At 40.6% G+C, this 22,058-nt stretch overlaps 1 protein-coding gene across 1 annotated transcript in view; it reads right to left on the bottom strand.

The window, feature by feature from the left end:
- Positions 1-389: 389 nt before the first annotated feature.
- The window catches only part of arsb (arylsulfatase B), an 80,443-nt gene continuing 58,774 nt past the window's right edge, over positions 390-22,058 (bottom strand). Inside the window, exons 7-8 of the mRNA XM_072596216.1 lie at positions 4,444-4,572; positions 390-692 (exon numbers count right to left, since the gene is read on the bottom strand). Coding sequence (XP_072452317.1) covers positions 427-692; positions 4,444-4,572 — 395 coding nt within the window. The 3' untranslated portion in view covers positions 390-426. The remainder of the gene's footprint in view (positions 693-4,443; positions 4,573-22,058) is intronic.

The following is a 22,058-nucleotide window of genomic DNA, read 5'->3' as shown; positions in this document are numbered from 1 at the left end:
TAAATTTTGTTCCATTCTGTTCCCGCAGTTTGAGATCCGGCTGCACTTCATTCTGTTCCGAGACTCGGCTATTTGTTTTTTTTAAATCAAACAGCACGGAGTCTCAGCCAATTGCTCAGCTGCCTGCACCTCTGAGATGTTGTAACTCTGAAAGTTCAGACAGCTGTGAGGACTGAAAAATAGTGAAATTGTTGTTAAAACATGAGGAAATATTTCCCCTGACTGTGAGGGGTATTGGCAAGTGACACTGTCCCAAAGAACACTGACCTGGCATTCAGTTAAAGGTGAGCTAGTGGAGAATTCACCAGAAGTATTAAAAGGCACTTACAGAAATCAAACATAGTGCTTACCATCACCTACTATTAAAATGACATGTGGAAACAGTAACATAAGCGTTATTAGTTTTAATCAAATCAATCTTGGCTCCTAGGCCCAAGACCCCCAAACCCCATTCTTGCCAGGATCACACTTTGGATCTTCTGCTGGGTAAGTTATAGGCACTGCACTGTCCTGATAATATTGAAGTCTTGACAGTAACTTCTCAACAATGCTAGGGTATTGGTCTGAAAGGTCAACTCGCTCCTCTGGATCAGCTGCAATGTTAAAAAGCCAAACGTTTTTCTTTGGTGGCTCGGTGGACAGTGGCTCCATTTGTTTGGACAATGATGGTGGCGGGAACCAGTAACTGCAGCCTACAGTAAACAGAACATTTCTCATTAGTACAATCTAATCCTTCATTTGAATCACAGGATCATATCACATCTCAATGATGTGGTACACTGCAATGACTAATTCAAAACACCAGTGGCATGCGTTATACAAACAAGGACAGCTGCTGAGGGAAAAATGCACTTTCCATATGCTAAGGACTGCACAGTTAATTTGTTACAACACATTGTCCACACAGAAACTCCACTGTAATCAACTACAGATGCATCACCCTGCTCAATAAATAATAACTATTTTGAAAATGATAATCCTTTAAGTAAGTGTCATGATGTAACAGGACACAGGATGGATTGACGGATGCCAATGGGAAAGTCTGAACTAGCACTACATGTATGTGCACGGACATATGCATAGACACAGTGACAGACAGGATTTTAAAAGAGCATCCCCAAATACTTTACGAATGAAGTACAGTGAAGTTGTATCGACTTAATGACAGAATTCTCACATTCCAATAATCTAAACTGTAATAACTGCTCAGGGGTTTATTCAGCAGGTGGTTTTCTGCTGGACAACTTCCTGAAAGTGTTACGATCCTGTATGCGACTGCCAAATTAATGTTATGCTCCAGTTAGGGACTAATAACATTTTTTTGTTTAAAGTAGATGAAGTTTAAGATACCAGGTACTTAGCAAGAAATAAAGCTACAAGATTCCACAGTTTGAACAAACTAAATTTAACTATATAAAGTTTGAAAAGTAGCACAAGCTACAAATTATACATTTTATACTCTAACATTTGAGGCTTAATTAGGTAAATATGAAAAGTTGTAGCCATAACATCCCACAAGCTGCACATTAAATGATCAATGTCCTTGAATCAGAGCCCACGAGCTATTAGTGAATCTGTGGGGCACCATCTTTGACTTTTGAGAAGATGTTGTCTTCTTTGCAAAAAAAATCCAATCCTTCATTTTCAAAGTTCCAGATTTGGAAACAACCTCAATGCCTCTCTGATTTGGATTGCCTCAACAATTGCTTGTGTTTTGGTAATTAAATTTAAATTGGTTAAACACATTCAGCAAACTTTAAAAGCCTGTAAAATCCTATTCACTTGTTGTCTTTTTCCAGGACCAAACACCACCAAGACTCCTAAGACTGATTTCAAATCTCCAATTAGCTGCACAATTTCAGCTTTTATCACAACGGCTAGCTTCAATGATTGGGCTGAGTGGTGGGAAGCTAGCCAGGAGTGCATTGGAATAATGAAGACGGGAGGAAACAGAGAAATGAATGAGGGTTTCAGCAGTAGATGAGCTGAGGCAGGGATGTAACTAGCTAATTTTATGGGAGTTGAAAATTACATTGCTTGGAAAAGAGAATGAAAGAAGATGGAACAAGTATGTGGTTGGAAGCAATATCCCCTCAAAGCTGTGCAGCCACTTCTGTGTATGATAATGCTGTTCCCAACAATCACTTTTAGCTCTGGTAAATGTTTGTTGCACTCCCTCCGTGTCCAGAACATCTTTGCTCAGATAAGGAGACAAAGCTGCACTCAATACTCCAGGGGTAGTCTCACCGATCGCAAGACATTCCTGCTCCTGTACTCAACTCTTCTCACTATGAAGACCAACATTCATTTGCCTTTGCACTGTCAGCTGTACCTGCATACATTCTTTCCCAAAAGGCCTACCAAACCGATTCCCGGGATGGCAAGATTGACGCATGAAGAGAGACTCCATTGGTTAGGATTATATTTAATGGAGTTTAGAAGGAGGAGAGGGATTACGTTGAAACCTATAAAATTCTGAAAGGACCAGACAGGATAAATGCAGGAAGGATCTTCCCAATATCCAGGAGTCCAGAACTAGCAGGCACAACCTAAGGATACGGGGTAGGCCATTTATGATTGAAATGAGGAGGAATTTCTTTACCCAGAGTGGTGAGTCTGTGGAACTCTCTGCCGGTGCAGGTAAAAGGGATTATTATAGTTCGGTTGGCATGGAAGTTGTAGGTTGAAGGGTCTGTTTCTATATTCTATAACCTCTAGGGAGCTTCACCACAAACCTTCCTCCAGGCCAAAAAATATCCACTGATTGTTACTCTCTGCCTTCTATCGCTCAGCCAATTTTGTATCCATGTTGCCACTGTCCCTTTTGTAACATATCCAACCGTTTTCTCAAGTTTGTAATGAGGCACTGTATCAAACGTATACCACATCAAAAGTGTTACCCTCATTGTCTCTTTCCATTAATGCTTCAAAAAAATCTCCAGCAAGTTAATTAAATACGATTTCTCCTTTAGAAATTCATGCTGACTTTTCCTAACAAACCCACATGACTACTGATCCTATCCTGAATAACTGTTTCCCAATGATTTTGCACTACCAAAGTTAAACTAACTGGTCTGTTATTGCCTCACAATCTTTTTTGAACATTTGCCATTTCTACCCTCACTTCCTATTGAAGGGCAGACAGAATTGAAGGGCCAAATGGTCTGCTCCTGCTTCCATTTTCTATGGACGTTTACTCTCCTGTGAGACATGGGAGTCACTAACTGGGCCAGCATTTATTGCCCATCCCTAGATTCCCTGGAGAAGGCAGTGGTGAGCTGTTTTCTTGAATTGCTGCAGTTCACATGCTGGGGTTGACTCATAATGCCCAAAGGGAGGGAATTCCAGGATTTTAACCCAGCAACAGTGATGGAATGGTGATATATTTCCAAGTCAGGATGGTGAGTGGCTTGGAGAGGAAATTTCAGGTGGTGGTGTTGCATGCAGCTGCTGCCCTTGTCCTTCGAGATGGGTTTGGAAATACTATCTAAGGGACTTTGGTGACTTTCTATAGTGCATCTTCCAGATGGTACTCAAGGCTGCTACTGAGCATTGATGGTGGAGGGGGTGGATGCTTCCGGATTTGGTGCCAATAGATACTTAATCTTGGGAGTCTCTTCCCAGTGGCAGAGATGTCTAAGACTAGATGACATAAGGTTAAGGTAAGGAGATAGAAAAATTTTATTTCACCCTGGTGGTGGTAGATATATAGAACACACTGCTTGAGAGGCTGGTGGAGGCAAATACTCTTGCAACATTAAAAAAGCATCAGTATAAGCACCTAAAATGCCAGGGCATAGCAGGCTACGGACTAAGTGAAGGTAAATGGAATTAGAGTAGTTTGGTGTTTGTTAGTCAGCATAGACATGGTATGCCAAAAGGCCTTTATCGATACTGTGATGCTAATCAAGTGGATTGCTTTGCCCTGGATGATGTTAAACTTATCCAGGCAAATGGGAAATATATTATCACACTTCTGACTTGTGCCTTGTAGAGAATGGACAGGAGGTTTGGGGAGTCAGGAGGTTAGTTGCCGCAGTATTCCGAGCCTGATCTGCTCATGAAGCCACTGGATATGCTTCACACAGTGGTGCAATGTATCATCAAGGCTGATTTGGTTGCAGTTTCCAAACCCACAACACAACATTCCTAGAAGGAAAAGGCCAGGAAATGCATAAGAACATCACCTGCAAGCTCCCTTCCATGCGACACACCATCCTGAGCTCCTTCACTAAAACTGGGTCAAAATCCTGGAACTTCCTTCCTAACATCACAATAGGACTCCATTCTTCAGACAGACTGCATGTGTTCATGGGGGCAGCTCACTACCTTCTTAGGGGCTATTGGGGCTGGGCAATAATTACTGGCTACACCCACAAATGTATGAAAAACACAGTTTCAGCAAAATATTATACAGTGTGCAATTTCCTTAAAAGTCCCTACCAGGATATCCTGTTAATAGCTTCCAGTTCCCAGATCGGATTGCAGAATGAATGGACACATTAAAGGTGGAATTTTGCCACTTAGTCAGTTCAATACTGGAGGCAGCATTTCCTTTGTGCAAAACGGGACCTATAGGAGGAAGAGAAGAGTTGAAACAGAGTATGGAATAAACAGATCACATTGGACATAAACCATTTTAATCTGGCTTTAAAGCAACCAAACAAAACACTGTCTGCAGCACTCAAATACACACAGATGGGATTTCCATTGGAAGGAACAAAAGTGGCATGAAATGCAATTTATGAATGCTACAGAGAAGAATAATTTGTACAGTTGTATTAAGTGATTCATTTGATAGTTCACTATCTTGGCATGCGTCCCATTTAGGGCATATATCTCACAGCTAATTTAAAAAAGATTACATTCATATTTTTCTTTTATCTTTAAGGTTCCTATGCAATGGTTTACAGACAATTAACATAGACATTCACGTCATATGAATATAACAAGGTTAAAAAAAGGGGGGAAAACAGGGTGGCTCAGTGGTTAGCACTGCTGCCTCATAGTGCCAGGGACCCGGGTTCAATTCCACTCTCAGGTGACTGTCTGTGTGGAGTTTGCACATTTGACCCGTCGCTGTGTGGGTTTCCTCTCAGTCCAAAGATGGCTAGGTGGATTGGCGATAGGAAATGCAAGGTTACAGTGATTGGGTAAGGGGATGGATCTGGGTAGAGGGTCTTTGGAGGATTTGTATGGATTCAATGGGCTGAACGGTCTGCTTCTACACTGTCGGGATTCTGTGAAAATGTTCTACTCTTGAACTTGCTCCTTCTATTTCCAGCAAAAAGATAACTAAAGATAGTACTTCGAAGATGATCCTGGCAATTAACTGTCAATTTCACAAAGGTTTTCACAAGATCAACAGTACTCTACGATCATACACAAGTGCACTCTTTCCTTTTCCTTTCTCTGTGCCTCCAATTCATTTTCTTGACTTCTCGTTTGGCTACAAGCACTGGATATTTTTCAGTCCTACCTCTCCCTGTCCTCACCTTGACCAGAAGTATTCCACTTCTGATGGTATTTCTATACATCCAATGGAATTGGCAATATAAAACTCCACACAATGTCTAATTTGCTCATCACTTATGATGAATAGTTCCCATCCTTAGTCAGATATCTATCCAGCTTTGTTTTTTTTTAAAAGAGCAGTTGACAGTGTTAAATGCTGCTGATGGGGCCATTTCAACCTGGTCTACGTCTCCCCCATCACCTACCCAGATGACTCCAAAGCTCTTTTTTCTGGTTGCCTTACCCAAACAAGCTTATCCATAGCTTCTCTTCAAACACCACAGTCAGATTGACCCATTACCTTGCCATAATATCAAAGTAAATAATAATACAACAGCATTAAAATAACATAAACCCAACTAGTTTGGTACTGTCCCTTAGGAAATAAAATCTATTGCTTCTACCTGGTCTGCCTTATCAATGCCTAAGCTTCAGCCTACATCTGTGAGGTCAACTCCAAACCTCCCTTAAGTGATGACAAACAGTCAATTGTCAGAATACTGAGAGATGTTCTATAGATGTGTTCTTGCTAGTGCCACCCACATCCCAGGAACAAATGAAAGCAAATACCCTAACTACTGATTAAGAGAAACAGCACAGTGCTTAACACGAGGTAAAGCAATGCAGTTGGGATGTTAGATTTAATATTGAGCACAGGGAAACATTAACAAGCTTGGGGGATAAAAAGGTGGATGAATCAGACAGTGAATTACGATTGAATTAAATGAATGTTGGAAAGCCAAAAATAACAGTTCCTTGCATTAGAAGAGCAAGGACTGGTGCTACAAGGCAACAAAAGGGAAAATTAGGCAGGAGACAGAAAACCAGTTGATCAGAATTCTGTTGTTATGGGAAGTATAAATAGCAATATTGCAGTGGCTCAAATAAGGTATTAAGAATTTGTGGATGAGGTAGTTTTAAATGTGCAAAATTGTACTGTTTGAAACACACAATTGTACAAAGCCCTGGAAAATGCTGACTTTGTCTACATTTTATTGTTTTTACATGTTTCAGACAGCCTGGGTTTCTCCTTCCCCAGTAAGGCTCCCTAAGGCGTTTTCAAACTGATCTGTTTAAGATATTAGCTGTTGAAAGCTGTGAGGTCAATACCTTGGGAAAAGGGAAGTTACATTATGGAACACATTATCCAGTGTGTGACTGCTGTAAGAGTCATCTTACAGTAAGTGTTTTGGCAGCTTGCAAAATAGGAGCACAATGATTTCAATCATACAGTACTTCACTAAGTGGGAATTTGCCTTATTAGAGTAACAAAGATTAATGGGAAGAAAAAGCAGAGCATTTCTTTCTGGTGCACAATAGCAGGACAGATCATATTTTCTGAAAAATGCCTAATACTTTTCTAAGCTTGCACCCACAAATTTTTAGGACTCCACAACAGTAAAATTCATCTGTTTAAAATTAAGTTATTTGCTTCATAGAATACTGAACTGTGGTCTCCAGCCAAGGTTGATCCCAGCTTTTTGCTTAGTGAATTGATCTTGCCCTAGACAGCCATTTAGCTGCGGGAATTGGTCACAGCACCACTGAGTGATGCAGGGAATAGTGTCTGTCAGTGGTTCCCATTTCAGAGCATGAACATAAGAAATAGGAGTGGGAGTAGGCCATTTAAGTCTCAAGCTCGTCCTGCCATTCAACAAGATCATGGCTGCTCTACCCCAGACACAAAATCATCTACCCGCTCTTCACGACTCTCAACCCAGTATTTCAAAAAAAAACTCTACAACTCCTCTTTAAAATCTTTGTGATCTATCCTCCATAGCTTTCGAGGGTAGAGAATTCCATATATGGGAGAAGAAATTTCCTCGCCACTCAAATGTCCCCTTATTGTGTAACTATTTCCACTCATTTCAGATTCCCTCACTACTGGGAACATCTTTTCAACATCCACTCTGTGAAGCCCCCTTGGAATTCTGGATATTTCAAAACGATCACGTCTCATTTTCCTAAATGCTAATGAGTAAAGGCTTAATCTATATTATTTATACAAAACAAATAGAATGCTGGAGAAACTCAGCAGGCTTGGTAGCATCTGAGGAGACAGAAACAGGGCTAACGTCTTGAGACTTTTTTTCAGAAACGAAGTGTGTTGGAAAATAGGTCCTTTTTTACGTGTTTAATAGAGGTGGAGGAGGAACAAAAAGGAAAATGGTGTAGAGACTAAGTGCAAAAGACAAAAGGTGTTATTACTGGCGAAGAAAGAAGGGGAAAGGTATAGAATGGGTATAAATTAATTTGCGAGAAGGACAGAATTGGTATTCTCTACTAAACAGAGAGTAAACAAGACACAGCTATGGATAGGGGTGGTGGTAAAGAGGGAGGACGTAAAAAAAAAATCAAAAAACAGACATTATGTGGTCATTTTCTGAAGTTATTGAATTCAATAGGAGGCTGTAAATTCAACCTTTACACTGCAATGTGTAAATATGGTAAATTAGATGCTCTGTGAGCTTTTGTTTGCTTCATTAATACATTGCAACAAGCCCAAGCCAGACATGTTAGCATGAAAGCAAGATGGTTTATTGAAATGGCAAGCAACTAGGAATCAGGGTCATTCCTGCAGACAGAGCAAAGGTGTTCCACAAAGCAGTCACCTAGTCTGCATTTGGTCTCATCAATGTAAAATGGATCACGTTGATGAGATTGAAAGACGTACAAGTGAAACAATGCTTCACCTGGAAGATGTGTTTGGGGCCTTCGACAGTGGGGAGGGAGGTGGTGAATGGATAAATGTAACACCATCTCCTAAAGAAATGGGAAGGTGTCATGGGGGAATGAAGAATGTTTAGGAGTGATGGAGGAGTGGGCCAGGGTGTCATGGAGGGAACAGACCCTGTGAAATGCTGACAGTCAAGGGGAAGGGAACATGTGTTTGTTAATGGCACCCTTCTGAAGGTAGCAAAAATGATGGATGTGGAGACTAGTGGAGTGGAAAATAAGAACATGTGGAACCTTCTCGTTGTTCGGGGTGGGGGCGAGGTCAAACTGCTGGAGATGGGTGATACATGGTGAAAGGCCCTGTCAATTACAGTGACAGGGTGTGGGGGGGGCATGGTTGAGCAAAAAGAAGGTAATATTGGAGGCAACTCAGTAGAAAATGGAATCATCAGATGCAATGGAATGGAATCCTAGCAGGAAGCAAGCTGTGAGGAACTGCTGTCGAGGTGACTGGAGTTGGAGTCAGTGGGCTTGTCATGGATATGGATGGACAGCCTAACCGTGGAAATGGAAACAGTAAAGTCAAGACTTGTTGAGTTCTTCCAGTATTCTGTGTTTGTTTCACATTTATAGAGTCATAGAGATGTACAGCATGGAAACAGACCCTTCAGTCCAACCCGTCCATGCCGACTAGATATCCCAACCCAATCTCGTCCCACCTGCCAGCACTTAGCCCATATCCCTCCAAACCCTTCCTATTCATATACCCATCCAGATGCCTTTTAAATGTTACAATTGTACCAGCCTCCACCACTCACTCCGGCAGCTCATTCCATACACGTACCACCCTCTGCGTGAAAAAGTTGCCCCTTAGGTCTCTTTTATATCTTTCCCCTCTCACCCTAAACCTATGCCCTCTAGTTCTGGACTCCCCAACACAGGGAAAAGACTTTGTCTATTTACCCTATCCATGCCCCTCATGATTTTATAAACCTCTATAAGGTCACCTCCGACACTCCAGGGAAAACAGCCCCAGCCTATTCAACCTCTCCCTATAGCTCAAATCCTCCAACCCTGGCAACGTCCTTGTACATCTTTTTAAAACCCTTTCAAGTTTCACAACATCTTTGTGATAGGAAGGAGACCAGAATTGCAGGCATTATTCCAACAGTGGCCTAACCAATGTCCTGTATAGCCACAACATGACCTCCCAACTCCTGTACTCAATTGTCTGACCAAAATGTCTGTTAGCTGCTGTAGAGAGCTACAACATTATTTGATTTAATAACACTATCCTATCTACCTGTGACTCTACTTTCAAGGACCTATGAACTTGCACTCCAAGTTCACTCCAGCAGTATTTTGCTTTAATTCCTGTATGTCTTATCGCTGCCCAATGACACAAGCTGTAAAATACTCATATGGATGTCAGGTTAATATCAGATCATGTTTAACTGTGAAGCTCCATAGCTAAAAAACTTTGAACAATAACTGAACTTTTATTTTTATTCATTCATATGATGTAGGCATCAATGGCTTTTTTTTAGATTAGATTACTTACAGTGTGGAAACAGGCCCTTCAGCCCAATAAGTCCACACCGACCCGCCGAAATGCAACCCACCCATTCCCCTACATTTGCCCCTTTACCTAACACTATGGGCAACTTAGCATGGACAATTCACCTGACCTGCACATCTTTGGACTGTGGGAGGAAACCGGAGCACCCGGAGGAAACCCACGCAGACACGGGGAGAATGTGCAAACTCCACACAGTCAGTCGCCTGAGTCAGGAATTGAACCCAGGTCTCTGGCGCTGTGAGGCAGCAGTGCTAACCACTGTGCCACTGTTAACGGCTTAGCCAGCATTTAATGCCCAACCCTAATTGCCCAAAAGACAGTTAAGAGTCACCCAATGCTGTGGGTCTGGAGTCACATGTAGACCAGACCAGTTGAGGCTACAGACTTCCTTCCTTAAAAAGGATATTCACGAATGAGACAAGGTTTTCCGATAATCGACAATTGTTTCATGGTCATCTTCAAACTCTTAATTCCAGATCATTTTCATTGAATTCAAATTTCACAATCTGCCATGTTGAGATTTAAACCCGAGAACATTTTCTATTGTCCGAATTAATAGTCTGGTAATAATATCACTAGGACATCGCCCCCTGGGGATGGACTTCCCAATTTTAACTCTACAAGTCAGGTGGACAATGTAGTAGGAACAGGTTCAACAGTAAAACCTTTACAATATTGCCAGCATGTGGCCTGGGCAATATTAACCCTTGGGCTATGTCTCCATACAAGTGGCTCAGCTATCGGTTTGATCTATTGGCAAGTAGTTAACCTTCTTATTTGCAGTCACATAGCGTCTTAAGAAAAGTAAATAACCAAAGGTATTTTACAGCAAGGTTATTAAATCAAATAACGTTGTAGCTCTCTACAGCAGCTAACAGACACTTTTGCTTCTCCCCTCCCCCACATCCTTCAGAGTACAACCACAAATGAAGAAACAGTGACAGTATGAAGACATCATGAATTTAGCCCTTGAAGTTACTGAGACTTAATTCATGTGGGAGACTATGTCACTAGGAAGCAAAGCTACAGTCCATACTTCCAACAATTAATGCGTGCCCCCAAAACCCAGGCTCGGAAAGCTACGATTAACTCTGCAGCTAAACACTTCCACAGTAAGAACATAGTTCATGTTCCAAGACACAAAAAGGCAGTACTGAGGGCAAGGAACATTGATGAAGTGCTGCTGCAGGTTTTCCAAGGGAATGACAATAGGAACGTGAGCAGCAAACATAAACAAAGTATTTCTGCCAGATTTACATCTCCACGTGTTGCCTTCAGATCAAAGCATCGCGTCAGACCTGCCACAATCCTCTCAGAGAGATTAGATTGCCACCCTACTTTTGAAAATATACTAGCAGTGTACTGTTGTACAGCACAGTAGCATTTGTTCAGTTTAAAATTTAATGATCTAAAAGAGCCTGGCAGTAAACTTAAACTCACTGGGAGCTACATGCTACTCGCCAAAAATAAAAATCAGTAGAACATGAAGGGGCGGAAGGAACAATCATTAGTAATGACTGATTGGTCACACCATGACATTAGCAAGACTGAATAGTAAGTTGCTGTCTTTACCAGTCTTCTATGTGCTTATTACAAGGACAGGGAGTGGAGAAAAGTTAATTTCTTTTAAGTTATAGATTTAGTGTCATAATATTACTAAATGGGCATCTGCAAATAGCATTTGTAAACTACAAAATAATGTATTTTACAGAAGGTTACACAAAATACAAATTTGTATTTTGAACTTGTGGCATTCAATACCATCTAACCTTCTTAAACTTTGAAGTTTCATTCTCTACTGTACATTTACAGATGTGACAGTGTGGAACTACATAGAAATCAGCAAGAAATCAACCAGTCAGTGAAAAAGCACCAGATTTTACATTTCAGTTACATTTTAACCATTATGCTGCCTAATCCATAAATCTCCTTTAAATGTAAAGACAAAACTTTGAAACTCTAATTAATTGACTGGAAACAGTTGAGGATACCCCAAAGATGTGACCAGCTATGATATAAATTTCATTGTGTTTGCTCTTTCTTTCTACTCCCTTTTGGTATTGGACTTTTTCTTAAAATGTAGCTCAGCTCTAATAACATCTGGAAAAGTGTAATACAAATCACGTGCTGGAGTACAGCTACAGAAATATAAGGAATCATTTCTGCAACCACAGTAATTTTGGATGAAACAAGGAAAACCTCAAAAGTTGAAAAAAAAATTGGTCTGGAAAATTTTCTGCACTCGAAATAACCCATCGGTTAGGAATCAAAATGGTTAGTATTCCAATTCTTAATCACTAGTACCTCAGAAATATAAACAGCAGGAAGTCATATAGTGCTTTTGTTAAGTTATTCAAGCATAAGAGGTACAGTTAGTAAGTTTGCGGATGATACCAAAATTGGAGGTGTAGTGGACAGCAAAGAAGGTTACCTCAGATTACAACGGGATCTTGACTGGATGGGCCAATGGGCTGAGAAATGGCAGATGGAGTTTAATTCAGATAAATGCGAGGTGCTGCATTTTGGGAAAGCAAATCTTAGCAGGACTTATACATGTAATGGAAAGGTCCTAGGGAGTTTGTTGAACAAAGAGCCCTTGGAGTGCAGGTTCATAGCTCCTTGAAAGTGGAGTCGCAGGTAGATAGGATAGTGAAGGCGGCGTTTGGTATGCTTTCATTTATTGGTCAGACTATTGAGTACAGGAGCTGGGAGGTCATGTTGCGGCTGTGCAGGACATTGGTTAGGCCACTGTTGGAATATTGCATGCAATTCTGGTCTCCTTCCTATCGGAAAGATGTTGTGAAACTTGAAAGGGTTCAGAAAAGATTTACAAGGATGTTGCCAGGGTTGGTGGATTTGAGCTATAGGGAGAGGCTGAACAGGCTGGGGCTGTTTTCCCTGGAATGTCAGAGGCTGAGTGGGTGACCTTGTAGAGGTTTACAAAATTATGAGGGGCAGGGATAGGGTTAATAGGCAAAGTCTTTTCCCTGGGGTCAGGGAGTCCAGAACTAGAGGGCATAGGTTTAGGGTGAGAGGGGAAAGATATAAAAGAGACCTAAGGGGTAACTTTTTCACAGAGGGTGGTACGTGTATGGAATGAGCTGCCAGTGGAAGTGGTGGAGGCTGGTACAATTGCAACATTTAAGAGGCATTTGGATGGGTATATGAATAGGAAGGGTTTGGAGGGATATGGGCGAAGTGCTGGCAGGTGGGACTAGATTGGGTTGGGATATCTGGTCGGCATGGACGGGTTGGACTGAAGGGTCTGTTTCCATGCTGTACATCTCGATGACTCTAAGAAAGCAGCTATTACTCTTATTCAACAGGATCAATAACAAGGGAGCACACTTTTAAGGTGTAAGACAGGAGGTCTAGAGGGGTTTTGAGGAAAAGATTTTTCACCCTGAGGACTTTAGTAAGGCATCTGACAAGGTCCCACATGGCAGAATGGGTCGATAAAAATAAAAGCCATGGGATACAGGGTAACGTGTTGAATGGATCCAAAGTTGGCTTAGTAACAGTAAACAAATGGTAATGGCTGACTGCTGCCCTGGAGAACGGAAAACTGTTTCAAATAGTGTTCCACAGGGCTCAGTGTTAGAACCCCTGCTGTTTGTTTTATACATTAATAATTTGGACTTGAATGTGGGGGACATAATTGGAAAATTTGCAGACAAAAATTGTGTGTAGTGGATAGTGTAGATGATAGCTGTAAGCTCCAAAATGACATAGATGGGTTGGAGGAGTTGGCAGGAAAGTGACAGATGAAGTTCAAATCTGATAAGTGTGAAGTGATGTAATTAGGGAGGTCAAACTGTAAAAGGGAATACACAAATAAATGGAATATACAGAGATGGGTAGATGAAGTGAGAGGTCTTGGTGTGCTAGCCCCTAAAAGGGAGCTGTACGGGTGAATAAAGTTGTCATGAAGGCATATGGAATGGTGTCCTTTATTTGCAGAGGTGTTGAATACAAAAGTAGAGATGCAATGATGAAACTGTATAAGACATTGGACCACAACTGGAATATTGTGTCGTGTTCTGGTCACCACATTATAGAAAGACATAATTACTCTGGAGAGAGCACAGGGAAGATTTACTTGAATGTTAGCAAGATGGGAGAGTTGTGGCTATGAAGAAAGATTAGGGCTGTTTTCTTGGAACACAGAAGGTTGAGAGATGACATAGATGTTGAAGGGGGTAGGAACAGGAGAACTAGCTTCCCTTGACAGAGAGCTCAGAAATCCTAAAAACTCTTAAAAATGCCTGGATCTGCACGTCATATGCTGTAAGCTGGAGGGCTACAACCATATTCAGGAGATGGGATTAGAAAGGGCATCTTGGTGTCTTTTGGATTGGCATGGACAAGATGAGCTGAATGGCCCCCTTCTGAGCTGTATCATTTCTATGGTTCTGTGATTGCGAGGGTTTGTAATGCACTGCCTGGGAGGGTCATTGAGGTGAGTAACCTTAACCTTTAAAAGTAAAAAGGTACTTGCAGTGTCATAACATTGAAGACAATGGGCCTAGTGTGGGAAAGTGGGGCAATGTAGATTTTGTGCAGACAGTACAGACTTGATGGACAAAAGGGTCTTTTCCGTACAATACGATTCTATGATTCGAAGTCTCAGGACACTCTTATATATTTTGATTTTTCTTCAGTTGCACATGAATGGCAATTCCTAATAGATTTGATTTGGACAACTATTTCCTACTTTTGTTTTCTTTATTCTTTTTTGGAATGTGGGCTCTACTGGAAAATCAGCATTTATTGCCTATCCCTAATTGTTCTTGAACTGAGTGGCTTGTTGGGTCATTTCAAAGGGCAATTAAGAGTCAACATTGCCATGAGTCCAGAGTCATGCCAAGAGCAGTCCAGGTAAGGATGACAGATTACCATACCTAAAAAAGGCATTAGTGAACCGAAACAAAAACAGGAACTGCTGGAGAAACTCAGCAGGTCTGGCAGTACCTGGAGAGAAAGCAGAGTTAATGTTTCATGTCCATTGACCCTTGTTCAGAACAGTGAACCAAATGAGTTTTTATAACAATCAATGGTAGATTTTGATCAACATTACCAGGATAACTTTATACTCCTGATTTATATTCTATATTGAAACCCAGGTCCAGAGATTCAAATTTGTCAACATTTAAATTGTCGTTTTGAAAGATGATTTAGTCCCTTACTCCTAGGTTAACATTGAGAAACCTAGCCTCAATTTCCATCTTCATTCTTTTTAACCATTCCTTCCTGATGAGATATTATTGGGTAAATGTGCTTGTAACAGATCTGCTCCAATCTATAGTTTTGGAGTCTTTGCTATCAAGTTAAAATCTATATCGAATACCGAAGGGTGGTCCACCTCAGAAGCACTTTGACCAACACTGTTGTTTATATTGGGCCTTGACTACTTATGAGAACTGCACTCATCTAGTTCATGTACATTCCATGCTTTAACATTTCCTAACCAAAAATGAGAGTTATGCTGAAATGCATTGGGGTCCCATTATCGAAAGAGCTGCTAAAGCACAAATATTCTCTATCCCAACTTGGGAAAATTAGATTTCTCTCCTGCAACAGATTTGGCATTAATTTAAAGTTTGCAAGATTTATAACTTTTTTCAATTATTTTAAGTCACATTTATTGATTTTAAACACAATATGTACAACATTTAAAAATGAACATCAGCAGTGCTGGAAATTGTAAATATAATTTAGGATGATTGAGGGGGATTTATGTTTCCTGAAGCCATTGGTACTATACCTGCACAGCAAGCTCTGTGTCAACATCTGCTGCTCTTTTTCTTTATTCTTTTGGGGATGGATGGGGAATGGGCTGTCAGTAGCAAGACTCTTATTTGAAGGCGATCCTGAATTATTCTTGATCTGAATGGCCTGAACGGCACTGCAGAGGACAGTGAAGACTGATTTACATCATTGTGGCCCAAGAGTCATATGAAGCAGCTGCCATTGTGGGCTGATAAGTCTTATAATTTTGTAGACAATATTCATCTGCTCTTAGTCAAATATTCGTAAAAAGTGTTTGATAAAAGAAAAAGTAACACGGAGTCAATTCGGACACCTCAACATACCCTGTTTTTAATGTTTTAACTATCAAGAAAAGTTTCCCACCCAGATTTTTGCAATTAGACAGATATACAGGATAGGGAATGCATGTGATTCCACTGTAACCAGTCAGCGAGTGAGTTGGCAGCAGGGTAGAATACTCAGTAAACAGTCTATCTTACAGAAAACAAAATCTATTTACTCAGCAAATAAAGTCTATTTAACAAATCTACAGCGTCAATATAAAGAGAGACTCCTGAAACAATAGTGAGCAGAATTCATGAGCACAGTGATTACGTCCCTCAAAAGAAGTAAGATGATTTCAGAGAAGTACAAATATAAAGTACCACACAAATTTTATGCATACATTAAATCACTCCATTTTTACCCATTTCACAGGGTAAAACTCAAATCATCCACATTCTGTTGGGATAATAGTGTCAGCAAATAACTGAAATTGCCCCACTACAAATAAGTTCCATATTATACAGGTATACACACACACATTGCAGGGAAGTTGGAAAATCCACCCTTTTGTATGCAAAGTTAAAAATCACACAACACCAGGTATAGTCCAACAGATTTATTTGGAAGCACTGGCTTTCAGAGTGTTGCTCCTTCATCAGCTCAGACAATGCATTAAAGGTGTGGGGTTAAAGTCTGTCTGTATCTCTTGCTCTCTCATGTGCTCTCCCTCTCTCTCACACATACATGCACACTCACCTAAGTCTATGGGGTGAATTTTATTTGCAGAGTTATATTTGAGATCTTTTCTATTTTGCTCAAAAAGCACACAGTCTGCAGGCAGTCAATCCATGTAATATTTTATAAATTCCACTTTGGAAATAGAACCAGTCTGACTCAAAATTGGGACACAGACAGACTCTAACCTCACATCTTTAATGCATTGCACCTTTTTTAATATAAAATCTTAAGTTATCTTGAGAAGGCGACTTGAAAGAGTTCTGGGATTTACATATCAATGAACTGAAATCTGCAACCCATTCTGAAAGATGAAAGATTTTTTTTAACAGCAACCTAGGTTTGTTCAACAAATCATTTCAATTGCATGATACTGAAATCTTCTGCTATAAATTTTGTGTCTTATGGCACTGCTCCACAGCTACCTGATGAAGGTTAAAAAACAAATCACAGAACACCAGGTTATAGTTGAACAGGTTTATTTGGAAGCACTTCATCAGGTAGCTGCCTGATCACAATTACTTGATGAAGGAGTAGCGCTCTGAAAGCTAGTGCTTCCAAATAAACCAGTTGGACTATAACCTGGTGTTGTGTGATTTTTAAACTTTGCCTACCCCAGTCCAACACTGGCTCCTCCACATCATGGCTTTTATATACAGGAAGCAGGGGTCTACTGAAAAATTGAAACCCATTTGAATAACACTGTGCACAGAATAGGAGTCAATGAATTACATCTAGTTGCTCTTATTGATGTGATCCTCAACTCAAAAGAGAAGACAACTCAGCACATCAGTGTGACCTTCATATACATCTTATTGGACAGGTTGAATTTCTCAGTTTATTTCCTTGTGGAAATGCTGTCTAACTATACTTTACCTTTTGATATTAAGGGGGAAGAGGTGAATTAGGACAAGTGCAAAACCAGGAAATTAACAAGTATACACAGGATACCAAGGGCAGAACAAATGAAGATGACTATTTATATGATTATTGATGAATCTTTGCTGATTTTAGGTTGGCTATGAGAAAATACAAAAAGCAATCACTTGGGTAACAAAAACAGCAGTTTCCAGAAAATCTCAGGAGGTTTGACAGCATCTGTGACAAGAAATCAGAGTTAACATTTCAGATCCGGTGACTCTTCCTCAGAACATGGAGGGTCACTGGACCTGAAACGTTAACTTTGATTTCTCATCACAGATGCTGCCAGACCTCTTGAGCTTTTCCAACAACTTCTGTTTTCATTTCTGATTTACAGCATCTGCAGTTCTTTTGATTTTCTAATCAATTGGACGAGTTAGCCAACTTGAATGAGGTGAGAATTTGTCTGTCCCAGATAAAGTACAACAGTGACCTTTCCTCCATCATAAGATCAGAAATAGGGTGGCTCCTGATGATTGTACGATGTTCAGCACCATTAATGACTCTTCAGATACTGAAGTAGTCGATGACTAAATACAGCAAGATCTGGACATTATCCAGGCGTGTGTTGAAAAATGATAATTTTGAAAATCAAATTCAGGTTTGAATTATACAATAAATGGCAGAATCCTTCAGAGCACTCACAGAAGGACCTGGGTGTACAGATCCACAGACCCCTGAAAGTGCAACATAGGTGGATAAGGTGGTCAACAAGGCTATAGCACGCTTGCCTTCATTGGCTGGGGAATCAAATATAAAACTTGGCAAGTTATGGTACAGCTTTATAAAACTTTAGTTAGGCCACATTTGGAATATTCCATGCAATTCTGGTCGCCACACTACCAGAAGGATGTGGTTGCTTTGGAGAGGGTTTAAAGAAGATTTACTAGCACATTGCCTTATCTGGAGGGTTTTAGTTGTGACGAGAGGTTGGATTCACTGGAAAGATGGAGGCTGAGGGGGCAACCTGACAGAGGTCTACAAAATTATGAGAGGCATAGATAGAGTGGATAGTCAGAGGCTATTTCCCAGGGTTGAAAGGCCAACTTCAAGAGGGCACGCGTTCAAGGTGAGAGGGGGAAAGTTTAGGGGAGAAGTGTGGGGTAAATCTTTCACCCAGAGGGTGGTGGGTGCCTGGAAAGCACTGTCAGTGGAGGTAGTGGAAGTAGGCATGTTGGCAACATTTAAGGCGTACCTTGATAGACATATTAATGGGAGACAAACAGGGACACAAACTGTGTATGCACAATAAGTAGCGGTCTAAATAAGGAATAGGAATCGGTGCAGGCTTGGTGGACTGAAGACCTGTTCCTGTGCTGATTTGTTCTTTGAAAGGTGCTACATGAATGCCAGGCAACTCCAATAAGAGATAATTGAACCATCACCCTTGACACTCAATAGCATTACCATCACTGAACTGTATTGTGTACGGTTTTGGTCTCCTTACTTGAGAACATAAGGACATAAGAAATAAGAGCAGGAGTAGGTCATCTGGCCCATTGAGCCTGCTCCACCATTTAGTAAGAGCATGGCTGATTTTCTACGTGGATTCAACAAAGTAGCCTCAACTGCTTCACTGGGCAGTGAATTCCACAGATTCACAACGCTTTGGGTGAAGAAGTTCCTCCTCAGCTCAGTCGTAAATCTGCTCTTCTCTTATTTTGAGGCTATACCCCATAGTTCTAGTTTCACCCCCCAGTAGAAACAACCTCCCTGCTTCCGTCTCATTTATTTCTTTCATAATTTTAGGTGTTTCTTTAAGAGCTCTCCTCACTCTTCTAAATTCCAATGAGTATAGTCCCAGTCTACTCAATCTCTCCTCATAAGCCAACCCTCTCCATTCCAGAACCAACCCTAGTGAAGCCCCTCTGCACCCCTTCCGATGCCAGTACATCAGTTCTCACTCCTTCTTAACTAACAGAAAGCAAAGAGTGGGATAAAGGTTTTTTTTTCTGTGGCCAATGATGTGCTTCAGGGATCAGTGTTGGGACTGCAATTGTGTACAACTTACATAGATGATTTAGAGCTGGGGACCAAATGTAGTAGTATCATTTGCAGAATTTGATACAAGATGAATGGTACAGCAAAGTGTGCAGAGGGATATAGATAAGGTTAAGTGAGTGGGCAAGGGTCTGTCAGATGGAGTACATTATTGGAAAATGTGAGGTCATCCATTTTGGTGGGAATAACAATAAAACGGACTATTATTTAAATGGTGAAAAAATGTAGTATGCTCCTGTGCAGAGGGACCTGGGTATCCTTGTGCACGAAGCACAAAAAGTCAGAGAAGAAGAGCCTAGGCTAAGAAAGCAGATGTAGTCAAGGTAGTTGTACAGTCCTTGAGATTTGAAGAATAGTTTAACCCAGGTGGAACAAAGCCTGAGCAGGCTTGATTGCAGAAACAGTGTGCTGGAAACAGAAATGCATAAATTAAATTGAAAGAGCAAAGTGAATCTTCGGACTTGAACTTCAGACAGAGACGTTGGCAGTGGAGGAAAGCGAGAAGGAAAGGGAAAGAGAAGGTCAAAGACAGGAAGAAATTAGAAGGTGTGAACTGACCAAATAAAAGCTTTGCAAATATGACTAAGTAAACTAGTTCACTCAATAGAACTGATAACACGGAAAATAAGAGTGATATTAGAAAACCAGTATGTCTTCATTACCATGAAAAAGGAATATAAAAACAAATTGTTGGCTGCAGAGTAGTAAACTGATGGGAATAATAGAAATACCGAAGGAACACGAATAAAGAAATAGTTTTAAAACAATAACAATGGCACATGTGAACCGTGTTGCCTCTAAAGCTAGAATGAGGCTGTGAATAATCAAGGGAATTCTTCATTGAGTACTATCAGTTAGTCAGGTTACTGGAGGTTATTGAGGTTTTGTCTCTGAGGGAAAAGTGCTCCTTTACTGCAACAATACAAATAAATTAATATTTTGAGCATATTAGTCACGAATAATAGCTGATGATACAGTTTGTGTTTCAGATAGTTTGATGAAAGAAAGTATTAAAGGTCATTTTGAGATTTATTAACTACTACTTTAAGAAGGGACTTAGTAAACAGAATTGTTACTGTGTGAGTAGTTGCAAGTTTACATTTTGAATGGGTGGATTATATAGCAGGCAACATTTGGCAGGTTTGAAATTCTTTGCATCTCTGATAGGTTCAAGGGAGCCAGTGGAGGCGTGAGAAACCGATTTTGCAGGTAGATAGAATGAAGTGGACAAAGGACTAAATCCGGATAAGGAAAGATTAGTAAAGAATGTCAATGATGGCATCAGGAACTAGGCTCTGCTAAAGGAAAACGGATCAGTGTACAGAACCAACTTGCATCCCCCTTCCGCCTACACATTCCTGATGAAGAGCATATGCCCAAAACATAAACTCTCTTCCTCCTCAGATGCTGCCTGACCTGCTGTGCTTTTCCAGCACCACACTTTTCGACTCTGACTGAGAAGTTGCTAATGCAAAACACAAACTGTGACAACACGAGCACAGATCATCAAAAATAAAACATTTTGAATGAGAGCCTGAAAGGTCTAAATGATAAACTTAAGAAATAAATTCAACCAAGATACACCTTCAGGTAAAGCTTGATGAACTTCAAGTAATAAGCATATTGTGAAAAATGTCTTTAACAGTAGAAGGAATTGCTGATGAATCAGAACAGTTGTTTGAATGCAGAATTAAAAACCCAGACTGATGAACTGCAGGAATGTTTTCTTGAAAAGAGCAATTGAAGCTTTGAACTCTGGTACACAGTGTGAAGAACATGAAAGATGGATCTGCTCTTCTGTACTGCGTATCTCATATTTTGAAAGAAGCCATGGAAAGTTTTACAGAACTGACTGAGGAACTGATGGTAGAGAGTATCTGAGCAGCTATCAGTAACCATGAAATAAAAATTCTGAAATGAACAGAAGGTCAATGTAGAGATTCTAAACTTATGCCAAAATCTGCAGATGACTCTGAAACCAAGACAATCAGCCAGTTGTTAAGGTGAATAAAAACATCATCAAATTTGAAAAGGAATTAGAAAGGATGAGGGTAAAAAATATTTGGGAAAAAAACTGTATAAAGTGGAACTGAACACTCTACTTTTCAGTAGGAACAAATTTAGTGTGCAGAATGGTCAGATAAACTAGAAAATGATTCTAGCAAAGACAGCACAATTCAATTCCTAAAGCTTTATTCACCTGAAACAACAAAATTGAGGAAGATGATTTTGAAGTGGGTTGTCAGATATACCTGCTCTCCACAGGTATACCTGCTCCTGCTCTTTGGGGCAGCACAGTGGCACAGTGGTTAGCACTGCTGCCTCACAGCGCCAGAGACCTGGGTTCAATTCCCGCCTCAGGCAACTGACTGTGTGGAGTTTGCATGTTCTCCCCGTGTCTGCGTGGGTTTCCTCCGGGTGCTCCGGTTTCCTCTCACAGTCCAAAGATGTGCAGGTCAGGTGGACTTGTTGGGCCAAAGGGCCTGTTTCCACACTGTAATATAATCTGTAATCTAATCTGTAAATTTCCACAGTAAACTTTTGTAATGGGACCAGACCAAACCACCTCAAAATATATTTAGAAGCTAGCTAGACCTTT

Source organism: Chiloscyllium punctatum, chromosome 2, assembly GCF_047496795.1.
Source record: "Chiloscyllium punctatum isolate Juve2018m chromosome 2, sChiPun1.3, whole genome shotgun sequence".
NCBI classification, from domain to species: Eukaryota; Metazoa; Chordata; class Chondrichthyes; order Orectolobiformes; family Hemiscylliidae; genus Chiloscyllium; species Chiloscyllium punctatum.
This window is presented reverse-complemented; position numbering and strand designations above follow the sequence as displayed.